The sequence below is a fragment of the Gopherus flavomarginatus genome, chromosome 2 (genome assembly GCF_025201925.1).
Source record: "Gopherus flavomarginatus isolate rGopFla2 chromosome 2, rGopFla2.mat.asm, whole genome shotgun sequence".
NCBI lineage: Eukaryota > Metazoa > Chordata > Testudines > Testudinidae > Gopherus > Gopherus flavomarginatus.
This window is the reverse complement of record NC_066618.1, coordinates 237,872,771-237,894,796: the sequence shown is the minus strand read 5'-3', so window position 1 is coordinate 237,894,796 and position 22,026 is coordinate 237,872,771. Positions and strand designations below refer to the sequence as shown.

Genomic DNA, 22,026 nt, shown 5'->3' with positions numbered 1-22,026 from the left:
AGCTGCGCTCTGTTCAGTGTACCACTCGAGGGGGAAGGGAAAAGACAGCTCTCAGTCAACTTCGTGCTCCCCAGCTTTTTAGTCTGGGGCAGTTCCATGGGGCCATCCTACAGCCAAGGATAGCCAATGCTCCAGCCACACACTCCTCTCTCTACCCATGCTTCAATATGGGGTTGCGATCAGGGGCGGCTCCAGGCACCAGCATGCCAAGTGTGTGCATGGGGCGGCAAGCCAAGGGGGGTGCTTTGCCAGTTGCCGGGAGGGCGGCAGGCAGGTTGCCTTCGGCAGCATGCCTGTGGAGGGTCCGCTGGTCCCACGGCTTTGGCGGACCTCCTGCAGGCGTGCCACGAAATCCGCGGGACCGGGGACCTCCCGTAGGCGTGCCGCCGAAGGCAGCCTGCCTGTCATGCTTGTGGCGGCAAAATACCTAGAGCCGCCCCTGGTTGCGATGAAGGACAGCATAGAGGAGCTTGCACCAATTGAAGCACATCTTTACATCAGGGGTATTTTCTAGGAGCCAGATCTAGCCAGTTTATGGCCCCTTTGCTACACTGGAGTAGTGCAAAAGGGGAGGAGTAGGGCTGTGAATTGGGCATGCAGGGTTCCATTATGCCTTGTAGCCATAGCCTTGTACTTCGGGAGGCATGGAGGCACCATAATGCTGCACTGGGAGACATTGTGCCTCTGGCAGGGAGCACAGCTCCTGTGTCACACTTTGACAATGCAGCCTACATTCAGAGTTCATGGTGTGTGTTGGGAGAAGAGGATGCAAGACCATGACCCTGCCTCCTCCTTTGCCTTCCTGCATCATTTGGTGTAGTTAGATTCGCTAGCCAGGAGCAGGTTTTGTGCAGAAGGGATTACAACAACTGCAACTGAGTCTCCTTAACCTTCCTCCCCTTGTACACCACCATGGGGCCAGGCACAGTTTGATACATAAAGTAAATATTTGACAAAGTTTCCACTAACTCAGTGGATATGTGCTATTCTTTGTGGTTGATTTGTGATTTTCTACTGAAACTGTTTTACATGGTCTCATTGACAAAAAGGTTTGTAAGATGGCAATTAATGAGGGAAAACAACCAACCAGCCTGCCTCTAAATGGCATCATTCAGCATGAAACCAATGCTGCAAGCAGCCCCTCTCTCACACTGAAGTCTGCTTGAGTTGATAAGGATTACTGGCTTGAGCAAGACTCTAGGACTGGGTTTGCTATTTAGATTTTCTTCTCTGTGATTTAAATGGAAGTATGATCAGTGACGTGTGAGCACCTTTCCTGCTTATCACTTGGTAAGAAAGAAAATGGTAACATTCTACTGCTGGCTCAAGTATGCATCCAGTAGTTGTGACTTAGTGTTAATCTTACTTGTTAGGGTTAACTTATGCTTCCCCTCCAGGATTTTGGCTTTCCTTTGCACAGCTACATTGTGTTGTCATGAACTGTTATTTTTAGCCTTTTCATTCTCTTCTGTACTGAAAGTGAGGCCTAAATAAGACTTGATTTCATGAGTTCACATCCCAAGCTTACAGGAGTGTTTTTTTTAAATATTGATGATTCAGTATTCTGAGGCAGGATGGCTTCTGAGTATAATTCAGATATATTTGTTCTCACTCTATTTGTCCCTCAGGGCTTGTTAACAGGTGCTGGCACCTTTTAAAGACAGGAATACATGGACTGAAAACAAACCGTGGAACATGCAAGTTTTGAAAAATTTGTAAGACTGAGTAAACGGGTGAGACTCTTCTTTCCTAACTTATGTGACTAACTCAATTGACTTCAAGGACTCTGCTTGCATGACTAAGGATCATGCAAGTGAATAAGGACTGCAGAATCAGACTCCATGTATGGGAAGCAAAAAATCAGCACCTATTTTAACATTGCATTCTGTCAAGTGATGTAGAATAATAAGTGAGGGCTGATTTCATTCCACAGTAAAGACAGAGGCACTTATGATATCATTCCAGTCTCTCAGTACAGTAAACCTCCAACAGCTCCAAAAGATAAAATAAAACAAACAGAACTAACAACTCACAACGCAAAGGAAAGAAAGGTAGACTACGACAATGTCATAAGCTGCATCATCTTGTATGGTAAATATTATTTTAAGGATACAAATTAGTATGTTACCTGGTGGACTCTTGCTTGTATATGTCAATGATATTTTCCACTAATAGGTTCCTTTGAAGTCCATACACACCATGTCTGTCCAGAACCACTTCATGTCTGCAGGAGGGACAGCGAAATCGACCACCTGATGCCATAGTGGTGCCTCCTCTGGTTGGCAGATATGGGTTAGAGGCCTGTTCTTGCCAAGCAGTAAAATTACAGGTGAATAAGACCATGTCTAACTTTTTTTTTAACACTGGGGTTATTCTAATAATGGCCTTATTTTTCACAAAAAAGGCACATATCAAGCCACCTATTTCAGATCTAACCAAAAGCCCACTGAAGTCAGTGAAAACACTCTCGGGACTCCAATGATCTTTGGATCAGGCCCTTAAAGCAGGACTCTCCATTGACCTAAAAATCCCCAGATGAAAGTTATGGCCCAACATCACTTCACTTAGCACCTGCCAGCTAATAATATTGCAACAACCAGTGCTAGAGATAAACATACAATTCTATAGTGAAATTAAATACTTTTAAACATTTTTCAGGGCTGCACAGAGATTTGCGGGGGGGGGAGGGCTGGGCAAAATCTGAAAGTGAAGCCCCTCCCCCATCCATCCTAAAAAATTATTATGGAGACAAAAAAGTTTAATGAGGTGCAGTGAGACGGTACCATAGAAGGCCCAGGCTTGTGCGGGGGGTGTGTGTCTGCCCTGCATGCAGCCAGGGGGCTGCTCCAAATCCAACCTCTCCCTGAGCTCTGGAGCAGTATCTCCGATCTTGTTCCTACTTCAGGCTCCAGGCCTGGTGGATTCCCTTGAGCCCGGTGCAATGAGCCCAGCGGCAGTGGCGGTATCTGGACCTGGCCAGGCTGGGCAAGTGGCTCCCCGCACTGTCAATGGTAGGCACCAAACCTGAGTGGCACTGCCACCCAGGGCACCAGGTGACAATGCTCTTGCTCAGATTTGTCCCGGCCACCACTCCATCATTTTGGGAGTCAGGGGCAAACTGTCCCATTTACCCTCCCCTCAACCCCAGGTGGCCCTGCTTCTGATCGATCTTCCTGGCTCTAAATGCTTGAAATTAAAAATTCAGTCTGAATAAAAATAAATGCAAAAAATATTCAAACTGTAAAAGACAAGGAGGCAGATCCTCTGTTGGTATAAGTTGCCTCTATATATGGATACCATACATGTAAACACCATATGACAACTCACAGCAGCAGAGGATCTTCCCCCACAGATCTCCAGGCGGAGAGAGACAAACAGAGATGTTTCCTGTCTAAGTAGCTTCTATTTAAGCCATTTCAAAAAACTTGCAAATTCTTAACAGCAAATAAACTGATCGTGTAAATTCTCCCCTCCCTTTTGCCTTGGGGAAATGATATTTATATCTTCAAATCTTCATACTGAAATAAACCTACCTGGAAAATATCGCTGGCACATTTTCTACACAGGTTATGCTGACAGGGAAGGATGACCACAGGTTTAGTAAACATCTCTAAGCAGATGGGGCAAATAAGTTGTTTCTCCAGGTTATCCATGGTTTGCTGCTCTTTGGAAAAGGACTTGTAATTCAGAGAAGTGCTCATCTCCTAGCTGTTCCAAGGTGCATATGTCCAGAATAAAAGGGTACTGTCAATCAGTTTCCGGGTTAATTTCCTTGAAATAATTCCACGTCTTGTGTGATCAAATGTCCTTTGAATTTCTTTCACTGGAGGACATTGTTAAAACAAAGAATTGAAGGGAGCGGGAGCCGTTTTTAGCAGCACAACGTCACAAGTTGCCATTCTAACTTGTCCATATATGCAAGTGACACAAGGACAGATTCAGACAGGTGATGGATTACAGAGATGAGAGATCAACATTCCTGTCTCAGAGAGAGGAGGAGGCGGAGGAAGGGGAGAGGAGTTGACAGTTGTCACTGACACATGGCAGCACTCACCCCTTGGAGAAGCACAAGTGTTAACTGCACAGAGAATGCAATCTAGTTCATTCTTATCTCTGCACCACAGTGGAAATTATAGGGCCCTGAATAACCTGATGTCACTTTCTGGTGAAGCAAAAGAATATTATCAGGAATAGTAATGTAACAACCATTGTTTAATTACTGTAGGTAATAAATAAAATTTTAATAAACTGAAAAGTTACAACAACTTTAATAAACTGCAATAATTTGACTTTGAAGTATTAGTAAACTCAAAGCCTGAATTTCAGTAGCGCTGAGTACTCACAAATCTGATGGAAGTCAATAAGATCAGTTCCTAAATAATTAGGCCCTAAAAGTGTAATAACTTTAAACAACTAGTACAAAAATTCTCCTGACTTTATAATTGCTTGAACTTCCTTAGGTAACTAGAACTTAATTTAGAGTGACTATTTGGTCCATTCATTCCATAGTAATTAAAGAATTCCAGTTCCTGATTAAAAGCACAAAAGATATATGAAGAGATTTCATTTTTACTAGCAGATGGGTGATAATTGTGCATGTTTTCCATATCCATAGTATAATCCAAATATATTTAAGCTTTGGATACTGCTGTGTTTATATCTGTTTATTTGACATATGGATCCTTCAAAACTTGGCACTTGTTCTAGAGTTATTTTTAAAATGACAATTTCCCAGATAATTTCTGGCATGTGATGCCTGATCTTAGGGCAAAGCCATCTGTGCTTCTATTTGCCAGTAATTTATCACACAACTGTACAAACAATACATATTCCATCTCCAAATTTAAGACCAATCCCCACACATACTGTAAGGAATTGCACTGTCTGCTTACATACTGTACATGCAATTAACATATTATCTTCAGTGTTATTTGACTATAAGAATAATTAGAGGAATACAGAATAATTGATCAGCAAAGTATCTTATAGATGGCCTTGTTGTTTACGATAGTTAATGTTCATGAAGTGTTTTGAATAGGAAAAGTGCTATACATGTGCTAAGTGCTATTAACAAACCCGGTGTTCTCTGGGACAAGATGGACCTAAATTCAGTAGCAAGGCATCTAGCTTTCATGCAACACCAATGCAGCGGTCTGGAAACTATGCAGCAGATTCTGGTGAATTAAAAAAAATGGAGGTTTTTGCTGACATACATATGAAAATAAGTAATACACTTTGTATGCAAAGTAAGTGAATCATGTTAAATTCCATTTATTTTAGTCTGCTGTTGATTTTCAAGGTCAAGTCAATGGGGCCAGGATTTCACCCAAAATGTATAAATACATGAGACCTTGTTTACACAAGAAAATTGCACCAGTTTGACTAAATCAGTTTCAGATCACACCTTTAATGAAACCGGTGCAACTTTCTTGTGCAGACAAGGCCTTAAAAGTTGTCAGGGGGAAGTTGTTTTGGCAGCTGAATTGGGGACAGCTGGGAGTTTTGGCACCAGGCACAGGATGGTGGAGAGGGAAGTTTCTGGCAATAGGGAAGAGATGCATCTCTTTCCCTCCCCTCTGTGGGCAGAGTCAGAGATGACTGTTAGTGTCTGAAAGTTTGAACTCCTCATTCCCTCTCCCCCAGCCCTCAACCAGCTTGTCCCTTCTGCATCCCTCCCTTCTACTGCAGGCAACCTTTAAGCTTGGCAGAGAAAGGGAAGAAATAGAGCTTTTGATTTATTCAAATAACTAGGCATGTACTTCTAGCCTATGAAGTAAAGCAGAAGATCTTCTGAGACAAAAGCTAAATAATACAAGTATCGATGTACTAAAATTTTTGTACACAACTGCACAGAAACAAGCAAGCCAAACTGGAAGGGCTACTAAATGATGGAGACTATGATGCAGTGAGCGTAACTGGAATTTGGTGGAATGTCACATGACAAAGTTTCTCTTCTACCTTGGTGGGTCCTGCACTTATTGGCGGATTTGCTCGCCTCAGAGATCTTCTCCTCTGGTGGAACCCACAGTCTGGGTCAACTCCTCCTGTGTCTGATCAGGAGTTAGGAGGTTTGCGGGGAACCCGGGCCCACCCTCTACTCCGGGTTCCAGCCCAGGGCCGTGTGGATTGCAGCTGTCTATAGTGCCTCCTGTAACAGATGCATGACAGCTACAACTCCCTAGGCTACTTCCCCATGGCCTCCTCCAAACACTTTCTTTATCTTCACCACAGGACCTTCCTCCTGGTGTCTGATAACGCTTGTTATCAGCAGCACACCTTCCTGGTGTCTGATAACGCTTGTTATCAGCAGCACACCCTCTCACTCTCAGCTCCTCACACACGCACCACAAATGGAAGTAAGCTCCCTTTTAAACCCAGATGCCCTGATTAGCCTGCCTTAATTGAGTCTAGCAGCATCTTGATGGGCTGCAGATGTTCTAATCAGCCTGCTTGCCTTAATTGTTTCCAGAAAGTTCCTGATTGTTCTGGAACCTTCCCTGTTACCTTACTGAGGGAAAGGGGACCTACTTAACCTGGGGCTAATATATCTGCCCTCTATCACTCTCCTGTAACCGGTGGGCCAGCTTATGCTCTGTCCTGGTCCAAAGGCCCGCCGGGGATGTCAGTTGGCAGTTCCTTCATGGGGCCATGAGCACAGACGTGTACTTGGCGCGGTTTACCCCTGTCGCCAACACCTGCCCCTTTTGCGGCATGAAGGAAACCCTGGCGCACATTTATTTAGAGTGCGCCAGGTTGCAGCCCCTATTCTGGCTCCTCTTGGATCCCTTATTGCGTTTTTGGTTGCACTTTTCCCCTCACTTGTTTATCTATGCACTCCCCATCTGTGGCCCCACAAAGTTGCGGGATCTCCTTATCAACTTCCTCTTGGCCCTGGCCAAACTAGCCATCTATAAAACCAGGGAGAGGAGGTTGGCTGATGGGATTTCCTGCGACTGTGGGGCCTATTTCCGCTCCTCCGTCTGTTCATGCATCCGGGCAGAGTTCCTCTGAGCTGCGTCCGCTGGCTCCCTTGACACCTTCGAGGAGCAGTGGGCGCTGTCCGGGGTTCTCTGCTCGGTATCCCCATCAGGTTCCCTTTGTTTAGCCCTGTCAAGGTTCCTTCCCCACTCTGAACTTTAGGGTACAGATGTGGGGACCTGCATGGATTCTTCTAAGCTTAATTACCAGCTTAGATCTGGTATCACTGCCACCATCCAGATCTTCCATCTGGAACACCCCCTTTCCTCCCAAAACCTTCCCCTCCCTGGGTAGCCTTGAGAGACTTTTTCACCAAGTTCCTGGTGAACACCGATCCAATCCCTTGGATCTTAACACAAGGAGAATTTAACCATCCCCACTCCTTTCTCCCACCAATTCCTGGTGAGTCCAGATCCAATCCCTTTGGATCTAAAAACAAGGAAAAATCAACCAGGTATTAAGAAAAAGGCTTTTAATTAAAGAAAAGAAAGGTAAAAGAAAACCCTCTGGGAGAGATTAGCATACCAGCTACTCTCACAGACAACAGATTCAAAACACAGAGGAGGTTCCCCTGGGCACAAATTTAGTTACACAAAAAATACCCAAATACCCAATTTTGATAATTCCCTTAATAGTACCAAGACATGTTACAAAGAAAATAAACATAAACCTAGTTATCTCTTTCTAAAACTTACTACTCTGATAAGAGGCTAGTTCCTTGATCTTTTTCACTCCGGCTGAAACTGAGACTCGAAAAAAAGGAAAACTTCCCCCCTTCCTTTTGAAACATCTTGTTCCCCGCATTGGTTCCTCTGGTCAGGTGTCAGCTAGGCTAGGTGAACTTCTTAACCCTTTATAGGTAAAAAAGGCATTAACCCTTAACTATCTGTTTATGACAAGCCCTATGACCTCACTCACGATCCTGTTTTTTTCACTGGTTGTCCCACGTAATTATTTGGTATCACAGACCTGTGGATCCTTCCCTTAGGCTGGGGGGAGGTTCTTCAGCAGTCTGCCCACTTCCCGGATACCAACAGGATCACTTCCCTGTAGCCATCTGGCCTGACCCTGTCACAGTCAGTATAGATGGGTATAATCTCTAAGCAGCCAAGACTGAGAGGGAAGACAAGGTGTTCTGTGTAGAAACATTTATGCTGCCAATAAGCTGCAGAAGAGAGTGGGGGTGGAATTATTTTAGTAGAAACTCACTGATGAGGCAGAAGTGGCTCACAGGAGCCTCTTGTTAATAGGCCTTTGATGGTAAGGAGAAACTCAGCTATGGTGGCTAGAAGTAAGGGTTCTACTTCTGCAGCAGGGGTCTGAGGGAACCTACAGATGCCACCGTAAACACATTTTTAGGTGAAATAAATCAGTTACGTTTGAAATGTAGCCCAAAAGAACCATCTAGCTAACTCTCCTTTAAATCTGAAGGCTGGCCCTGTGTGCAATGGTCTGATAATGGTGGACAGGATCAGTTACATTGTAGCAGAGAGGAGAAGGCAAAAAACTGTTTCACAAGCCCACCCACATACACTAAGGCCAGCTCTGCTTGTTAAAATGTTCTGTCTTCTAAGCCTGGGACTACACACTTGGCAGCCTTCACACTGCATATGTGCCTGCTATCGCAGTGGTTGTAGCAGATGCTGCAAGGGAATCTTAAAGAGCACATGGAAGATGTACCACCTTGTCCCCACAACCAACCCCTCCCCCTGCTAGCTGAGGCAGCAGCAGAGTAGGCAGACTACAAGCAGAGCCAACCTGTTTCTGCACGAAGTGACAGTCTGGCAACCCACCCCTCTCCCTGTCAGTGCCAATGGGACCAGCTCCACCTAGATTCCGAAGAACCTCTACTGAGAAGGAGCCTAGAGCCTCACTACCTCTCCCTGACTCCCACCAACACCCAGAGGAAATCCAGTCCCTGACACCAGTGGGAAGACCACCAGCAGTCAGGACAGAACTGCCCTCTTCAAAAACCAGAGAAGACCCCTTCCTCTAACTACCTAGCCCACCAACACACAGGATCTACTCCCCATCCCCTACCTCAGTCCACCAATGATACCACTCTTGAAAACCTATTTGTGTGTTTCTCCTTTAAACATCTCCAGGCTTCATTCCATGCCACCTGTTGTGCATAAAATACTCACCCCAATTTAATCCAGAAAACCAGTCCCTCTACCTCTCCAAATTCTCCTGAAGACCCATTTCTGCTGTGACACCTACAAGAAATGTGTCTAGCAGTGATGGCTACACAGAGCAGTCATCTTGGAGGGCTGATTTAAGTTAGTTTATTAAGGAAAGAGAATCATATGATTCAGAGCCATCTAGCTGTGCATATAACTAGCCAGTGTAACCACATGATCTTAATATTGCTACCTTTGTCCTACCTTGTCTTCAAGCCATGGACCATGTCTTTCCATGTGTTTGTGCAGAGCCTAGCTTTACCAAACCTCAATCCCAACTGGAGGCTTACACACTAAAGCACTAAATAAATAGATTTTTTTTTTTAGAGGAGAGTATCGTACCCAAGGAATGTTATGTGTGTTGTTGAACCCAAGCAGGAACTATCGAAGAAGTGCCCTGCTACAATGGAATAAAATATTTTTGATATCACTGAAATAGCTGGAAGAGCCTCTATATTTGTATTATACTGAAGTTTGAGGCCTGTGGAGTGAAAGCTGGGGTGGAAGTCACCCATGGAAGACTAACAGAACGCAGTGAACTTAGAGGGATTTGATGGAGTAGGATGAAGTTGTGTGGTATCTAGGTTTGGGTTTCAATGCTATTATGGTATCATGGGTTTCAAGTTCAGAGAATTCTCTTATTTTATAGTTTCTTATCTTGAACTTACATTACATAACATTCCTCAATGTCACTCCTGTAAATTCTGCCCTATTACTATCTACGGCAGAAGCAGCTGCCTTTAAGTCTGCATCATCACTGACCAAAAAAGGTGCATTTTTAGCACAGGACAATTAACATCTATTAGCTATTCTGCTGCAAAAACATAGTGTAAAGAAGGCACTCCATGAGATAAACTAGACCAGGCCAGTCCCAGGTATGGGTATAGCATTGATCTCACCTACCTACCTCACAGTAAACACTATAAACACCGTGTCTCCACTTAGGCACACCGTGTCTCCACAGCGAGATAACTACCACACATTAGTTCTCTCTCTATAAAAAAGAAACACCTCTGAGTCAGTGATGACAAAGTCTAAGTCTTTCTTTATACTATGTCCTCATCATTTATCACCATTAAATAGCTGTTTTACATTCTTTTACTCCTTAGCTAGTAGCAACATTCTCAACTGCTCTGAATAAATGCAGTGCCAATGCCATGGTGCTGCAGCAGAGAAACCCCACAGGGGCCAAGCAAGTAGGGACGATGTCTGGAAGTGATACTCCACCACTTCTATGCCCATGAACTGGGGATCAACTGGATCTAGGACTATGTCTACGCTACAGCCTATGTTGCAAAACTTATGTTGCTCAGGGGTGTGAATATTCCACCCACACGAGAAACATAAGTTACATTGACATAAGGGCTTGTGAGCACAGAGCTGTGTTGGCAGGAGAGTTTCTCTCACCAACATAGCTTCGGCCACTCACCGAGGTGGGTTTTAAATTCTGATGGGCAAGCTCTCTCCTGTCAGCATGGAGCATCTTCACTAAGGTCTTGTCTACCCTGGCAAGTTTCTGCGCAGTAAAGCAGCTTTCTGCGTTGTAACTCCCTAGGTGTACACACTGCCAAGCCACTTAGTGAGCAGAAACTGCACAGTTGCAGCGCTGTGAAAAAAATAACACCCTAAGAGGCATACAAATTTCTGAGCTGGAGGTACAGCAGCACGCTGCCAGCGTAGACACCCTGGTCAATTACAGTGCTGTGATTGGCCTCTGAGAGGTGTCCCACAAGTGCTTGTTCTTGTCTCTCTGGTCATCGGTTTGAACTCTACTGCCCTGCCCCCAACTGTCATCCCAACTCCATAAATTCCTTGGGAATTTTGAAAGTCCCCTTCCTGTTTGCTTGGTGACACATGCTGTGGCCTTAGCGCATCTTTCCAGGTAACCAAGCCTGCTCCATGCACCAGGCGATCCCCTGCTTGGAGCAATGCCGAGCTGCTGGACATCATCAGCATTTGGGGAGAGGAGGCTGTCCAGTCCCAGCTGCACTCCAGCCGTAGGAATTATGATACCTATGGACAGATTTCATGATAGAAAGGGGCCATGACTGGGACGCATTGCAGTGCAGGGTCAAAGTGAAGGAGCTGCAGAACACAAACCACAAGGCGCAGGAGGCAAACCACTGGTCCAGTGCTGCTCCCATGAGCTGCCAGTTCTACAAAGAGCTGGATGCGATATTCGGTGGTGACCGCACCTCCACTGCGAAGGCCACTGTGGATACTTTGATGGCTTGCGTGCCAGTTGAGAGTGGACCGAGCCAGGAGGAAAAAATCTTGGATGAGGATGTGGAGGGGCAGAGGGATCCAGAGGCAGATGATGACTTGGAGGATAGAGATGCATGCAGCCAGGAGCTCTTCTCTATCCCAGAGGAGGCTAGCCAGTCACAGGAGTCGGATCTTGGCCAAGTGCAAACAGGAGAGGAGGTCCCTGGTAAGTGGATTTGATTCTGGAAATCGCTGAATCGAGTTGTTGGTGGCAGGAGAGTTGCAGAAAGCAGGCCTGTGTCTGTATGATGCGCATATCACCACATGCCTAGTCTGAGTGGCGGAACAGGGTGTTGATTAACTCCCTCACATCATGGAAATCTGCCTCAGAGATCTCCAGGAAACTCTCACGGAGATACTGGGCAATCCACTGCCGCAGGTTCTTTGGCAGAGCTGCTTTGTTTCTTGCCCCATTAAGGGTAACTTTCCTGCATCACTCTGCCGTCACTGGGGGAGGAGGTGCACTGCTGCACACAGGTGAGCTGCCTAAGGGCCAGGGCAGAAGCCGCAGTCTTGGAGAAGACCCTCCCTTGATTCCCTGCTCACCCTCAGCAGCGAGATATCTTCCATAATGAACACAGCCTGTGGAAAATGTGGGGACAGGAATGATTATAAGCCCCACCCACCCATAGTGCTGGCTCTCCCTAAGAGCCACATACCCTATGGCTACTCCCAATTTTGGGGGTCTTGTGGCTCATGTGTGCTTGCCTGGGATCAGCCTGTTAGTGATAAGTATGTGAATAGTGGCTGTGTTTTAAATCACTGAATCAGTGGTCTCTGTGTTGCAAACAATATTGCTTCTGTAAAATGTTGCATTTTGGCTTCACAGATATGACCCTGGGAGCCCAGCCTCCCTCTTTGTTACTACAGGCTGAACGGCTGAGCAGAATTAGAAAGCATCCACGAAGAACTAAGGAGGACTTTCTGTGTAAGGTCATGATGCACTCCATGGCCAAAAAAATCGAAAATTGAAGGAGCGGCAGGACAGCGAGAAGAAGGACCAAAAAAGGAGAATGCAGCATGCCAGAACAAAGCCACAGAGCGGATCTTAGAATCATAGACTATTAGGGTTGGAAGAGACCTCAGGAGGTCATCTAGTCCAATCCCCTGCTCAGAGCAGGACCAGCACCAACTAAATTACCCCAGCCAGGACTTTGTCAAGCTGGGCCTTAAAAACCTCTAAGGATGGAGATTCCACCACCTCCCTAGGTAACCTATTCCAGTGCTTCACCACCCTCCTAGTGAAATAGTGTTTCCTAATATCCAACCCGACCTCCCCCTACTGCAACCTGAGACCATTGCATCTTGTTCTGTCATCTGCCACCACTGAGAATAGACTAGCTCCATCCTCTTTGGAACCCTCCTTCAGGTAGTTGAAGGCTGCTATCAAATCCCCCCTCACTCTTCTATTCTGCAGACTAAATAACCCCAGTTCCCTCAGCTTCTCCTCATAAGTCATGTGCCCCCGCCCCCTAATCATTTTTGTTGCCCTCCGCTGGACTCTCTCCAATTTGTCCACATCCCTTCTGTAGTGGGAGGGGACCAAAACTGGATGCAATACTTCAGGTGTGGCCTCACCAGTGCCAAATAGAGGGGAATAATCACTTCCCTCGATCTGCTGGCAACGCTCCTACTAATGCAGCCCAATATGCCGTTGGCCTTCTTGGCAACAAGGGCACATTGCTGACTCATATCCAGCTTCTTGTCCACTGTAATCCCCAGGTCCTTTTCTGAAGAACTGCTGCTTAGCCAGTTGGTTCCCAGCCTGTAACAGTGCATTGGATTCTTCCATCCTAGGACTCTGCACTTGTCCTTCTTGAACCTCATCAGATTTATTTTGGCCCAATCCTCCAATTTGTCTAGGTCACTTTGGACCCTATCTCTACCCTCCACCATATCTTCCTCTCCTGCCAGTTTAGTGTAATCTGCAAACTTGCTGACGATGCAATCCATCCCATCATCCAGATGATTAATGAAGATGTTGAATAGAACTGGCCCCAGGCCAACCCTTGGGGCACTCTGCTTGATACCGGCTGCCAGTTAGACATCGAGCTGTTGAGCCTGATGATCTAGTCAGCTTTCTATCCACCTTATAGTCCATTCAACCAATCCATACTTTTTTAACTTGCTTGCAAGAATACTGTGAGAGACCGTATCAAAAGCTTTGCTACAGTCAAGATATATCATGTCCACCACTTTCCTCATATCCACAGAATCAGTTATCTCATGGCAATCAGGTTGGTCAGGCATGACTTGCCCTTGGTGAATCCATATTGACTGTTCCTGATCACCTTCCTCTCCTCCAAGTGCTTCAAAATGGATTCCTTGAGGACCTGCTCCATTATTTTGCCGGGGACTGAAGTGAGGCTGACCCGTCTGTAGTTCCCCAGGTTCTTTTTCTTCCCTTTTTTAAATGTTATGGAGCGCCAAGTGGACACGCTCCAAGTGCTACTAGCACTGCAAACCGAGCAGCTCCATGCCTGCCCTCCCCTGCAGCTGCTGTCGCAAAACTCTTTCCCCTGCGCCCCACAGACACTGCCAACACACTCTCATCAACCTCCTGGCTCCAGTCTGTACGCGTGGCACTCCACTCCTCCCCGCTCACTGTCCAGCACTACGGACTCCCAGTACCCACTGCATTCAACTCCCGTCCCTCTGCAGTTTAGCCCTGCTGAAGTACAGTAACCACTGCACTGTACTCCAGACGACAAGGTAGAATACGATACCTGGACATACACAAATCTTTAATCGTCCTGGGACCCCACCTCCTCCGGGGACCCTCCCTTCCCCCATCCCCCTCAGTGCTGATGTGTTTTTTTGTTTGTCTCTCTCCACTGGTTGTTTTTAAATAAAAGAATTGTGTTGGTTTGAAAGCAAACAGAGCCCTGCAAAGCAACAGACAAATATTTTAAACCTTAATATTGCATCATCTGTACCAATCACAATAACCTCCCAGCATTACAACCATTGCACTCCCGAGCATTGCAACAAATATCAGCGGCTTTCAGCTTCAAATTGCTGCCTCAAGGCATCCCTGATCCTAATTGGCCCTGCTCTGCACCTCTCTAATAGCCCTGGTCTCTGGCTGTTCACATTCAGCCTCCAGGTACTGAGCCTCAACAATCCAGCCCCGAGTGAAGCTTTCACCCTTCCCTTCACAAATATTATGGAGTGTACAGCACGTGGCTATAAGCATAGGAATATTGTCATCGGCCAGCTCCAGCCTCCCAAATAGGCAACACCAACGGGCATTTAAATGGCAAAAAGCACACTCAACAGTCATTCTGCACTTGCTCAGCCTGTTGTTGAACCGTTTCTTGATGCTGTCAAGGTGCTCCTTGTATGGCTTCATAAGCTTCGGAATTAAGGGGGAGGCAGGGTCTCCCAGGATCATAATGGGTATTTTGATTTCGCCTACAGTGATATTCTGGTCTGGGAAGAAAGTCACTGCTTGCATCCTCCTGAACAGGCCAGTGTTCTGAAAGATGCATGTGTCATGCATATTTCCAGACCAGCCTGCGTTAATGTCCATGAAATGCCCATGGTGATCCACAAGCGCCTGGAGAACCATAGAGAAATACCATTTCTGATTAACGTACTCAGTGGCTAGGTGGATTGGTGCCAGAATTGGAATATACTTGTCATCTATCACCCCTCCACAGTTAGAGAAGTCTATTTCTGCAAATCCATCCACAATGTCACGCACGTTGCCCACAGTCACGGTCTTTTCGGAGCAGTATGCGATTAATGGCCCTGCACACTTCCGTGATCACGAGTCCGACGATCAACTTTCCCACTCCAAATTGGTTAGCAACTGATCGGTAACAGTCTGGAGTAGCCAGCTTTCACAGTGCAATCGCCATGTGCCTCTCCAATGGCAGGGCAGCTCTCATTCTCGTATCCTTGTGACGCAGCGCTGGAACAATCTCATCACATAGTCCCGTTATTCTGGCTTTCCTCATCTGAAAGTTCTGCAGCCACTGTTCATAATCTCAGACGTGTAACATGATGTGATCCCACCACTCAGTGCTTGTTTCCACAGCCTAAAAGCAGTGTTCCACTGTGGTAAACACATCCATGAATGCCACAAGCAATCTCGTGTCATAGATACGAAACATGATTATATCAATGTCGCACTCCTCTTGCCTTTGTAGTTTAAGGAATAACGCCGCTGACACTTTTGACATGTTAGTCACAGCAAGCAGCATAGTGGTAAACAGTGTGGGATACATTCCTGCAGACTGAAGAGGCAGAGCGCACAACACACAAACCATTGAAAGATAGTTCTAAATATGGAAAAAAACAAAGGGATTGCGGGATTGCAAAGCAATGCATCACGGGACATTGGGACAGGACAGAGACACCCTAATAGGCAAGGCACGAAGACAATGTCGCGAGGGAAGAACGGAACGCGAGGCAAACACTCTCCTGAAAGAGAAGCTGCCCGTTGTGCTACCTCAGCCCTGACTCCCACCCGCAACAGGGACCATGGCGCAACGGGAAAAGGGTCCGACACCGGAGCCTCCTGCCTGGCTTGAAAGGGGCCTTTAAAACCACCCCATTTTCTCAGTCCATTTCCCTTCCCCTTCCCCAATAATTGACCAATTCCCTCTCGTACCCTTTCAACCCTCCCACGCCTACCTCAGGAAAAACAAACACAAAGAGGCTCACAGAAGAAAAGAACTCAGACACACACTCTCCTGAAAGAGAAGCTGCCCTTTGTGCTCCCTCAGGGCAAAAGGCTGACCGCAAAGCCAAGAGCAGACCAGAACGCGCACGCACACATGCTGTACCTGGGGTCAAAAAAAAAGAAAGAAGGGATGGGAAAAGAGCAGCGACTTGGAGAATGCAGGCATCGATCCTGCTACCTCTCGCATGCTAAGCGAGCGCTCTACCGCTTGAGCTAATCCCCCAGGACTGGGCCAGGCAGCCTCTCCCCTCCGACACGTACAGTCAACTCAGCGCAAACCCCATCCAGACAACTCTTCACACTGCAAAACAAGTTACCTTTACGCTTGCACAGCACCTTGGAAAGGACCTCCACTCAACAAGGACACGGGACACAGCAAACTACGCTGCTCCCCTTTCTTGACTTTCAACAAAATACACCTTTCCAGAGACCATCAGAGAAACTCACATGCATACCCACCCAGACCTAACGCCTCCGGTCATGACAACAAGAAGAGCAAAAACTGCAAAGGAAAGGGGACGACTTGCCTCCCTGCCCGCCTAGTCGGCGCACAGCTCGAGGACAGCAAAACTTCAGATTATCTACGGACAGCCCCGCAGCTCCTTGCCAGAAATTCCGCCAGATCGGGCTCAGAGCAATTCTCCGCCAGAAGCCTTTCACACACTCTGTGCAATCACGGTTGCCCAAAGAAATCCCAGCTCTACAAATGGGATGGACAAAAGCCCCAAACCGAAAGAAATGCAACCGCTCCCTCACACTACTCCATCAACTGAGCTCTGTGACGCTCAGGAAAGATGGACAAAGAGAGAGCGAGCCACTGAAACGCACACATTGCTACAACGTTGAGCGGAACAGCGCACACAAAAGGTTGAGCCTGAAGGACAAGGGACTCTCAGCCGCTAAAGGGCCTTTCCTTTTCCCCCTACGTTCCTCTCCTCCCTGCCACCAGAATCTAGCTGTCGCCCCGCCCCCACCGCCCGGCACCTCTGTCCCAGGCAAAAAAACACCGAAGACAGCTTGGGGACATAGCTCCGGCCGGTCTCTGACAAAGGCGCTCCGCTCCCAGGGGGAGAAACGGCACTTCTGAAGTCTGAGATCAATAGCTAGATGTCTACGCTGTGAGTGCGGGAGGGCGAAGAAAAAGGAACTCTGCCTACAAAGGCCTAAACTGTGGCCTAGGTACTTGTAAGCGGGTGTGGTAGATGAAAGTAGTGGCAAACGGTGCTTTAAATGCAGCAGATTTCCAGCGGCCAGTCTCGCACAAATGGAGAAAAGGTCTGCCAGGGGAGCTCTAGGGAAAAGCAGATGACAAAGACAAGGAAAGCTAAGCCCTTCGAGCCGGAGTCGAACCAGCGACCTAAGGATTCCCCGACAAGGTGAGCCTACAGTCCTGCGCTCTACCAACTGAGCTATCGAAGGAAGCCAGGCACAGATGGCCCCCCGTGACTCAAGGCGTCAGGTACAAGCGCCACTGGCACTAACTGCTAATCAGAGGCTTCCCCGCGCCCAGCCCTTGAAAAAGGAATAAGCGACACACACCTAACCCTTCATCCTCACGCCTGCCCCAGGGGCTGGCTAGCCGCCTCGTCTACCCTCAATTCACCCAACGGGAAGCCCGCGCACCTAGGCCGCTCAAAGGCACCCTAACAGGCACGGCACGAAGACAACGCCGCGAGGGAAGAACGGAACGCCAGGCGGCACGACGCTAGCCCTGCCTGCTAGCCGGGACGCCGCCTCCTCCCGCTGACCCACCAGGGGCCCGCCATTGTCTCCAGCACGCGCAGCACACCGCTGGCACCCCAGCCCTGATTCCCACCCGCAACAGGAACCATGGCGCAACGGGAAAAGGGTCCGACGCCGGAGCCTCCTGCCTGGCTTGAAAGGGGCCTTGAAAACCACCCCATTTTCTCAGTCCATTTCCCTTCCCCTTCCCCAATAATTGACCAATTCCCTCTCGTACCCTTTCAACCCTCCCACGCCTACCTCAGGAAAAACAAACACAAAGAGGCTCACAGAAGAAAAGAACTCAGACACACACTCTCCTGAAAGAGAAGCTGCCCCTTGTGCTCCCTCAGGGCAAAAGGCTGACCGCAAAGCCAAGAGCGGACCAGAACGCGCCTCTCCGCGCACGCACACATGCTGTACCAGGGGTCAAAAAAAAAGAAAGAAGGGATGGGAAAAGAGCAGCGACTTGGAGAATGCAGGCATCGATCCTGCTACCTCTCGCATGCTAAGCAAGCGCTCTACCGCTTGAGCTAATCCCCCAGAACTGGGCCAGGCAGCCTCTCCCCTCCGACACGTACAGTCAACTCAGCGCAAACCCCATGCAGACAACTCTTCACACTGCAAAACAAGTTACCTTTACGCTTGCACAGCACCTTGGAAAGGACCTCCACTCAACAAGGACACGGGACACAGCAAACTACGCTGCTCCCCTTTCTTGACTTTCAACAAAATACACCTTTCCAGAGACCATCAGAGAAACTCACATGCATACCCACCCAGACCTAACGCCTCCAGTCATGACAACAAGAAGAGCAAAAACTGCAAAGGAAAGGGGACGACTTGCCTCCCTGCCCGCCTAGTCGGCGCACAGCTCGAGGACAGCAAAACTTCAGATTATCTACGGACAGCCCCGCAGCTCCTTGCCAGAAATTCCGCCAGATCGGGCTCGGAGCAATTCTCCGCCAGAAGCCTTTCACACACTCTGTGCAATCACGGTTGCCCAAAGAAATCCCAGCTCTACAAATGGGATGGACAAAAGCCCCAAACTGAAAGAAATGCAACCGCTCCCTCACACTACTCCATCAACTGAGCTCTATGACGCTCAGGAAAGATGGACAAAGAGAGAGCGAGCCACTGAAACGCACACATTGCTACAACGTTGAGCGGAACAGCGCACACAAAAGGTTGAGCCTGAAGGACAAGGGACTCTCAGCCGCTAAAGGGCCTTTCCTTTTCCCCCTACATTCCTCTCCTCCCTGCCACCAGAATCTAGCTGTCGCCCCGCCCCCACCGCCCGGCACCTCTGTCCCAGGCAAAAAAACACCGAAGACAGCCTGGGGACATAGCTCCGGCCGGTCTCTGACAAAGGCGCCCCGCTCCCAGGGGGAGAAACGGCACTTCTGAAGTCTGAGATCAATAGCTAGATGTCTACGCTGTGAGTGCGGGAGGGCGAAGAAAAAGGAACTCTGCCTACAAAGGCCTAAACTGTGGCCTAGGTACTTGTAAGCGGGTGTGGTAGATGAAAGTAGTGGCAAACGGTGCTTTAAATGCAGCAGATTTCCAGCGGCCAGTCTCGCACAAATGGAGAAAAGGTCTGCCAGGGGAGCTCTAGGGAAAAGCAGATGACAAAGACAAGGAAAGCTAAGCCCTTCGAGCCAGCGACCTAAGGATTCCCCGACAAGGTGAGCCTACAGTCCTGCGCTCTACCAACTGAGCTATCGAAGGAAGCCAGGCACAGATGGCCCCCCCGTGACTCAAGGCGTCAGGTACAAGCGCCACTGGCACTAACTGCTAATCAGAGGCTTCCCCGCGCCCAGCCCTTGAAAAAGGAATAAGCGACACACACCTAACCCTTCATCCTCACGCCTGCCCCGGGGGCTGGCTAGCCGCCTCGTCTACCCTCAATTCACCCAACGGGAAGCCCGCGCACCTAGGCCGCTCAAAGGCACCCTAACAGGCACGGCACGAAGACAACGCCGCGAGGGAAGAACGGAACGCCAGGCGGCACGACGCTAGCCCTGCCTGCTAGCCGGGACGCCGCCTCCTCCCGCTGACCGACCAGGGGCCCGCCATTGTCTCCAGCACGCGCAGCACACCGCTGGCACCCCAGCCCTGATTCCCACCCGCAACAGGAACCATGGGGCAACGGGAAAAGGGTCCGACGCCTGAGCCTCCTGCCTGGCTTGAAAGGGGCCTTGAAAACCACCCCATTTTCTCAGTCCATTTCCCTTCCCCTTCCCCAATAATTGACCAATTCCCTCTCGTACCCTTTCAACCCTCCCACGCCTACCTCAGGAAAAACAAACACAAAGAGACTCACAGAAGAAAAGAACTCAGACACACACTCTCCTGAAAGAGAAGCTGCCCCTTGTGCTCCCTCAGGGCAAAAGGCTGACCGCAAAGCCAAGAGCGGACCAGAACGCGCCTTTCCGCGCACGCACACATGCTGTACCTGGGGTCAAAAAAAGAGAAAGGAAGACTGCCCCCCCGTGACTCAAGGCGTCAGGCACAAGCGCCACTGGCACTAACTGCTAATCAGAGGCTTCCCCGCGCCCAGCCCTTGAAAAAGGAATAAGCGACACACACCTAACCCTTCATCCTCACGCCTGCCCCAGGGGGCTGGCTAGCCGCCTCGTCTACCCTCAATTCACCCAACGGGAAGCCCGCGCACCTAGGCCGCTCAAAGGCACCCTAACAGGCACGGCACGAAGACAACGCCGCGAGGGAAGAACGGAACGCCAGGCGGCACGACGCTAGCCCTGCCTGCTAGCCGGGACGCCGCCTCCTCCCGCTGACCCACCAGGGGCCCGCCATTGTCTCCAGCACGCGCAGCACACCGCTGGCACCCCAGCCCTGATTCCCACCCGCAACAGGAACCATGGCGCAACGGGAAAAGGGTCCGACGCCTGAGCCTCCTGCCTGGCTTGAAAGGGGCCTTGAAAACCACCCCATTTTCTCAGTCCATTTCCCTTCCCCTTCCCCAATAATTGACCAATTCCCTCTCGTACCCTTTCAACCCTCCCACGCCTACCTCAGGAAAAACAAACACAAAGAGACTCACAGAAGAAAAGAACTCAGACACACACTCTCCTGAAAGAGAAGCTGCCCCTTGTGCTCCCTCAGGGCAAAAGGCTGACCGCAAAGCCAAGAGCGGACCAGAACGCGCCTTTCCGCGCACGCACACATGCTGTACCTGGGGTCAAAAAAAGAGAAAGGAAGACTGCCCCCCCGTGACTCAAGGCGTCAGGCACAAGCGCCACTGGCACTAACTGCTAATCAGAGGCTTCCCCGCGCCCAGCCCTTGAAAAAGGAATAAGCGACACACACCTAACCCTTCATCCTCACGCCTGCCCCGGGGGCTGGCTAGCCGCCTCGTCTACCCTCAATTCACCCAACGGGAAGCCCGCGCACCTAGACCGCTCAAAGGCACCCTAACAGGCACGGCACGAAGACAACGCCGCGAGGGAAGAACGGAACGCCAGGCGGCACGACGCTAGCCCTGCCTGCTAGCCGGGACGCCGCCTCCTCCCGCTGACCCACCAGGGGCCCGCCATTGTCTCCAGCACGCGCAGCACACCACTGGCACCCCAGCCCTGATTCCCACCCGCAACAGGAACCATGGCGCAACGGGAAAAGGGTCCGACGCCGGAGCCTCCTGCCTGGCTTGAAAGGGGCCTTGAAAACCACCCCATTTTCTCAGTCCATTTCCCTTCCCCTTCCCCAATAATTGACCAATTCCCTCTCGTACCCTTTCAACCCTCCCACGCCTACCTCAGGAAAAACAAACACAAAGAGGCTCACAGAAGAAAAGAACTCAGACACACACTCTCCTGAAAGAGAAGCTGCCCCTTGTGCTCCCTCAGGGCAAAAGGCTGACCGCAAAGCCAAGAGCGGACCAGAACGCGCCTTTCCGCGCACGCACACATGCTGTACCAGGGGTCAAAAAAAAAGAAAGAAGGGATGGGAAAAGACCAGCGACTTGGAGAATGCAGGCATCGATCCTGCTACCTCTCGCATGCTAAACGAGCGCTCTACCGCTTGAGCTAATCCCCCAAGACTGGGCCAGGTAGCCTCTCCCCTCCGACACGTACAGTCAACTCAGCGCAAACCCCATCCAGACAACTCTTCACACTGCAAAACAAGTTACCTTTACGCTTGCACAGCACCTTGGAAAGGACCTCCACTCAA

General features: G+C 49.1%; 1 protein-coding gene and 2 non-coding genes across 9 annotated transcripts in view; all 3 read right to left on the bottom strand.

The window, feature by feature from the left end:
* Positions 1 to 4,060, bottom strand: part of TRIM55 (tripartite motif containing 55) — a 51,548-nt gene extending 47,488 nt beyond the window's left edge. For 6 of the 7 annotated variants that reach the window (XM_050940969.1, XM_050940968.1, XM_050940974.1 and 3 more), the window contains exons 1-2: positions 3,534 to 4,060; positions 2,129 to 2,301 (exon numbers count right to left, since the gene is read on the bottom strand). In XM_050940969.1, coding sequence (XP_050796926.1) covers positions 2,129 to 2,301; positions 3,534 to 3,701 — 341 coding nt within the window. In that variant the 5' untranslated portion in view covers positions 3,702 to 4,060. Of the gene's footprint in view, positions 1 to 2,128; positions 2,307 to 3,533 lie in introns of all 7 variants that reach the window. The other variant, XM_050940971.1, reaches the window with a different exon arrangement.
* A 12,203-nt stretch (positions 4,061 to 16,263) lies between these two features.
* On the bottom strand, positions 16,264 to 16,336 carry TRNAA-AGC (transfer RNA alanine (anticodon AGC)). The gene has a single exon. It is a non-coding gene; the product is annotated as a tRNA-Ala (tRNA).
* Positions 16,337 to 17,442: 1,106 nt separating this feature from the next.
* TRNAY-GUA (transfer RNA tyrosine (anticodon GUA)) lies at positions 17,443 to 17,532 on the bottom strand. Its single transcript is given in 2 exon segments — positions 17,443 to 17,478; positions 17,496 to 17,532. It is a non-coding gene; the product is annotated as a tRNA-Tyr (tRNA).
* Positions 17,533 to 22,026: the final 4,494 nt, after the last annotated feature.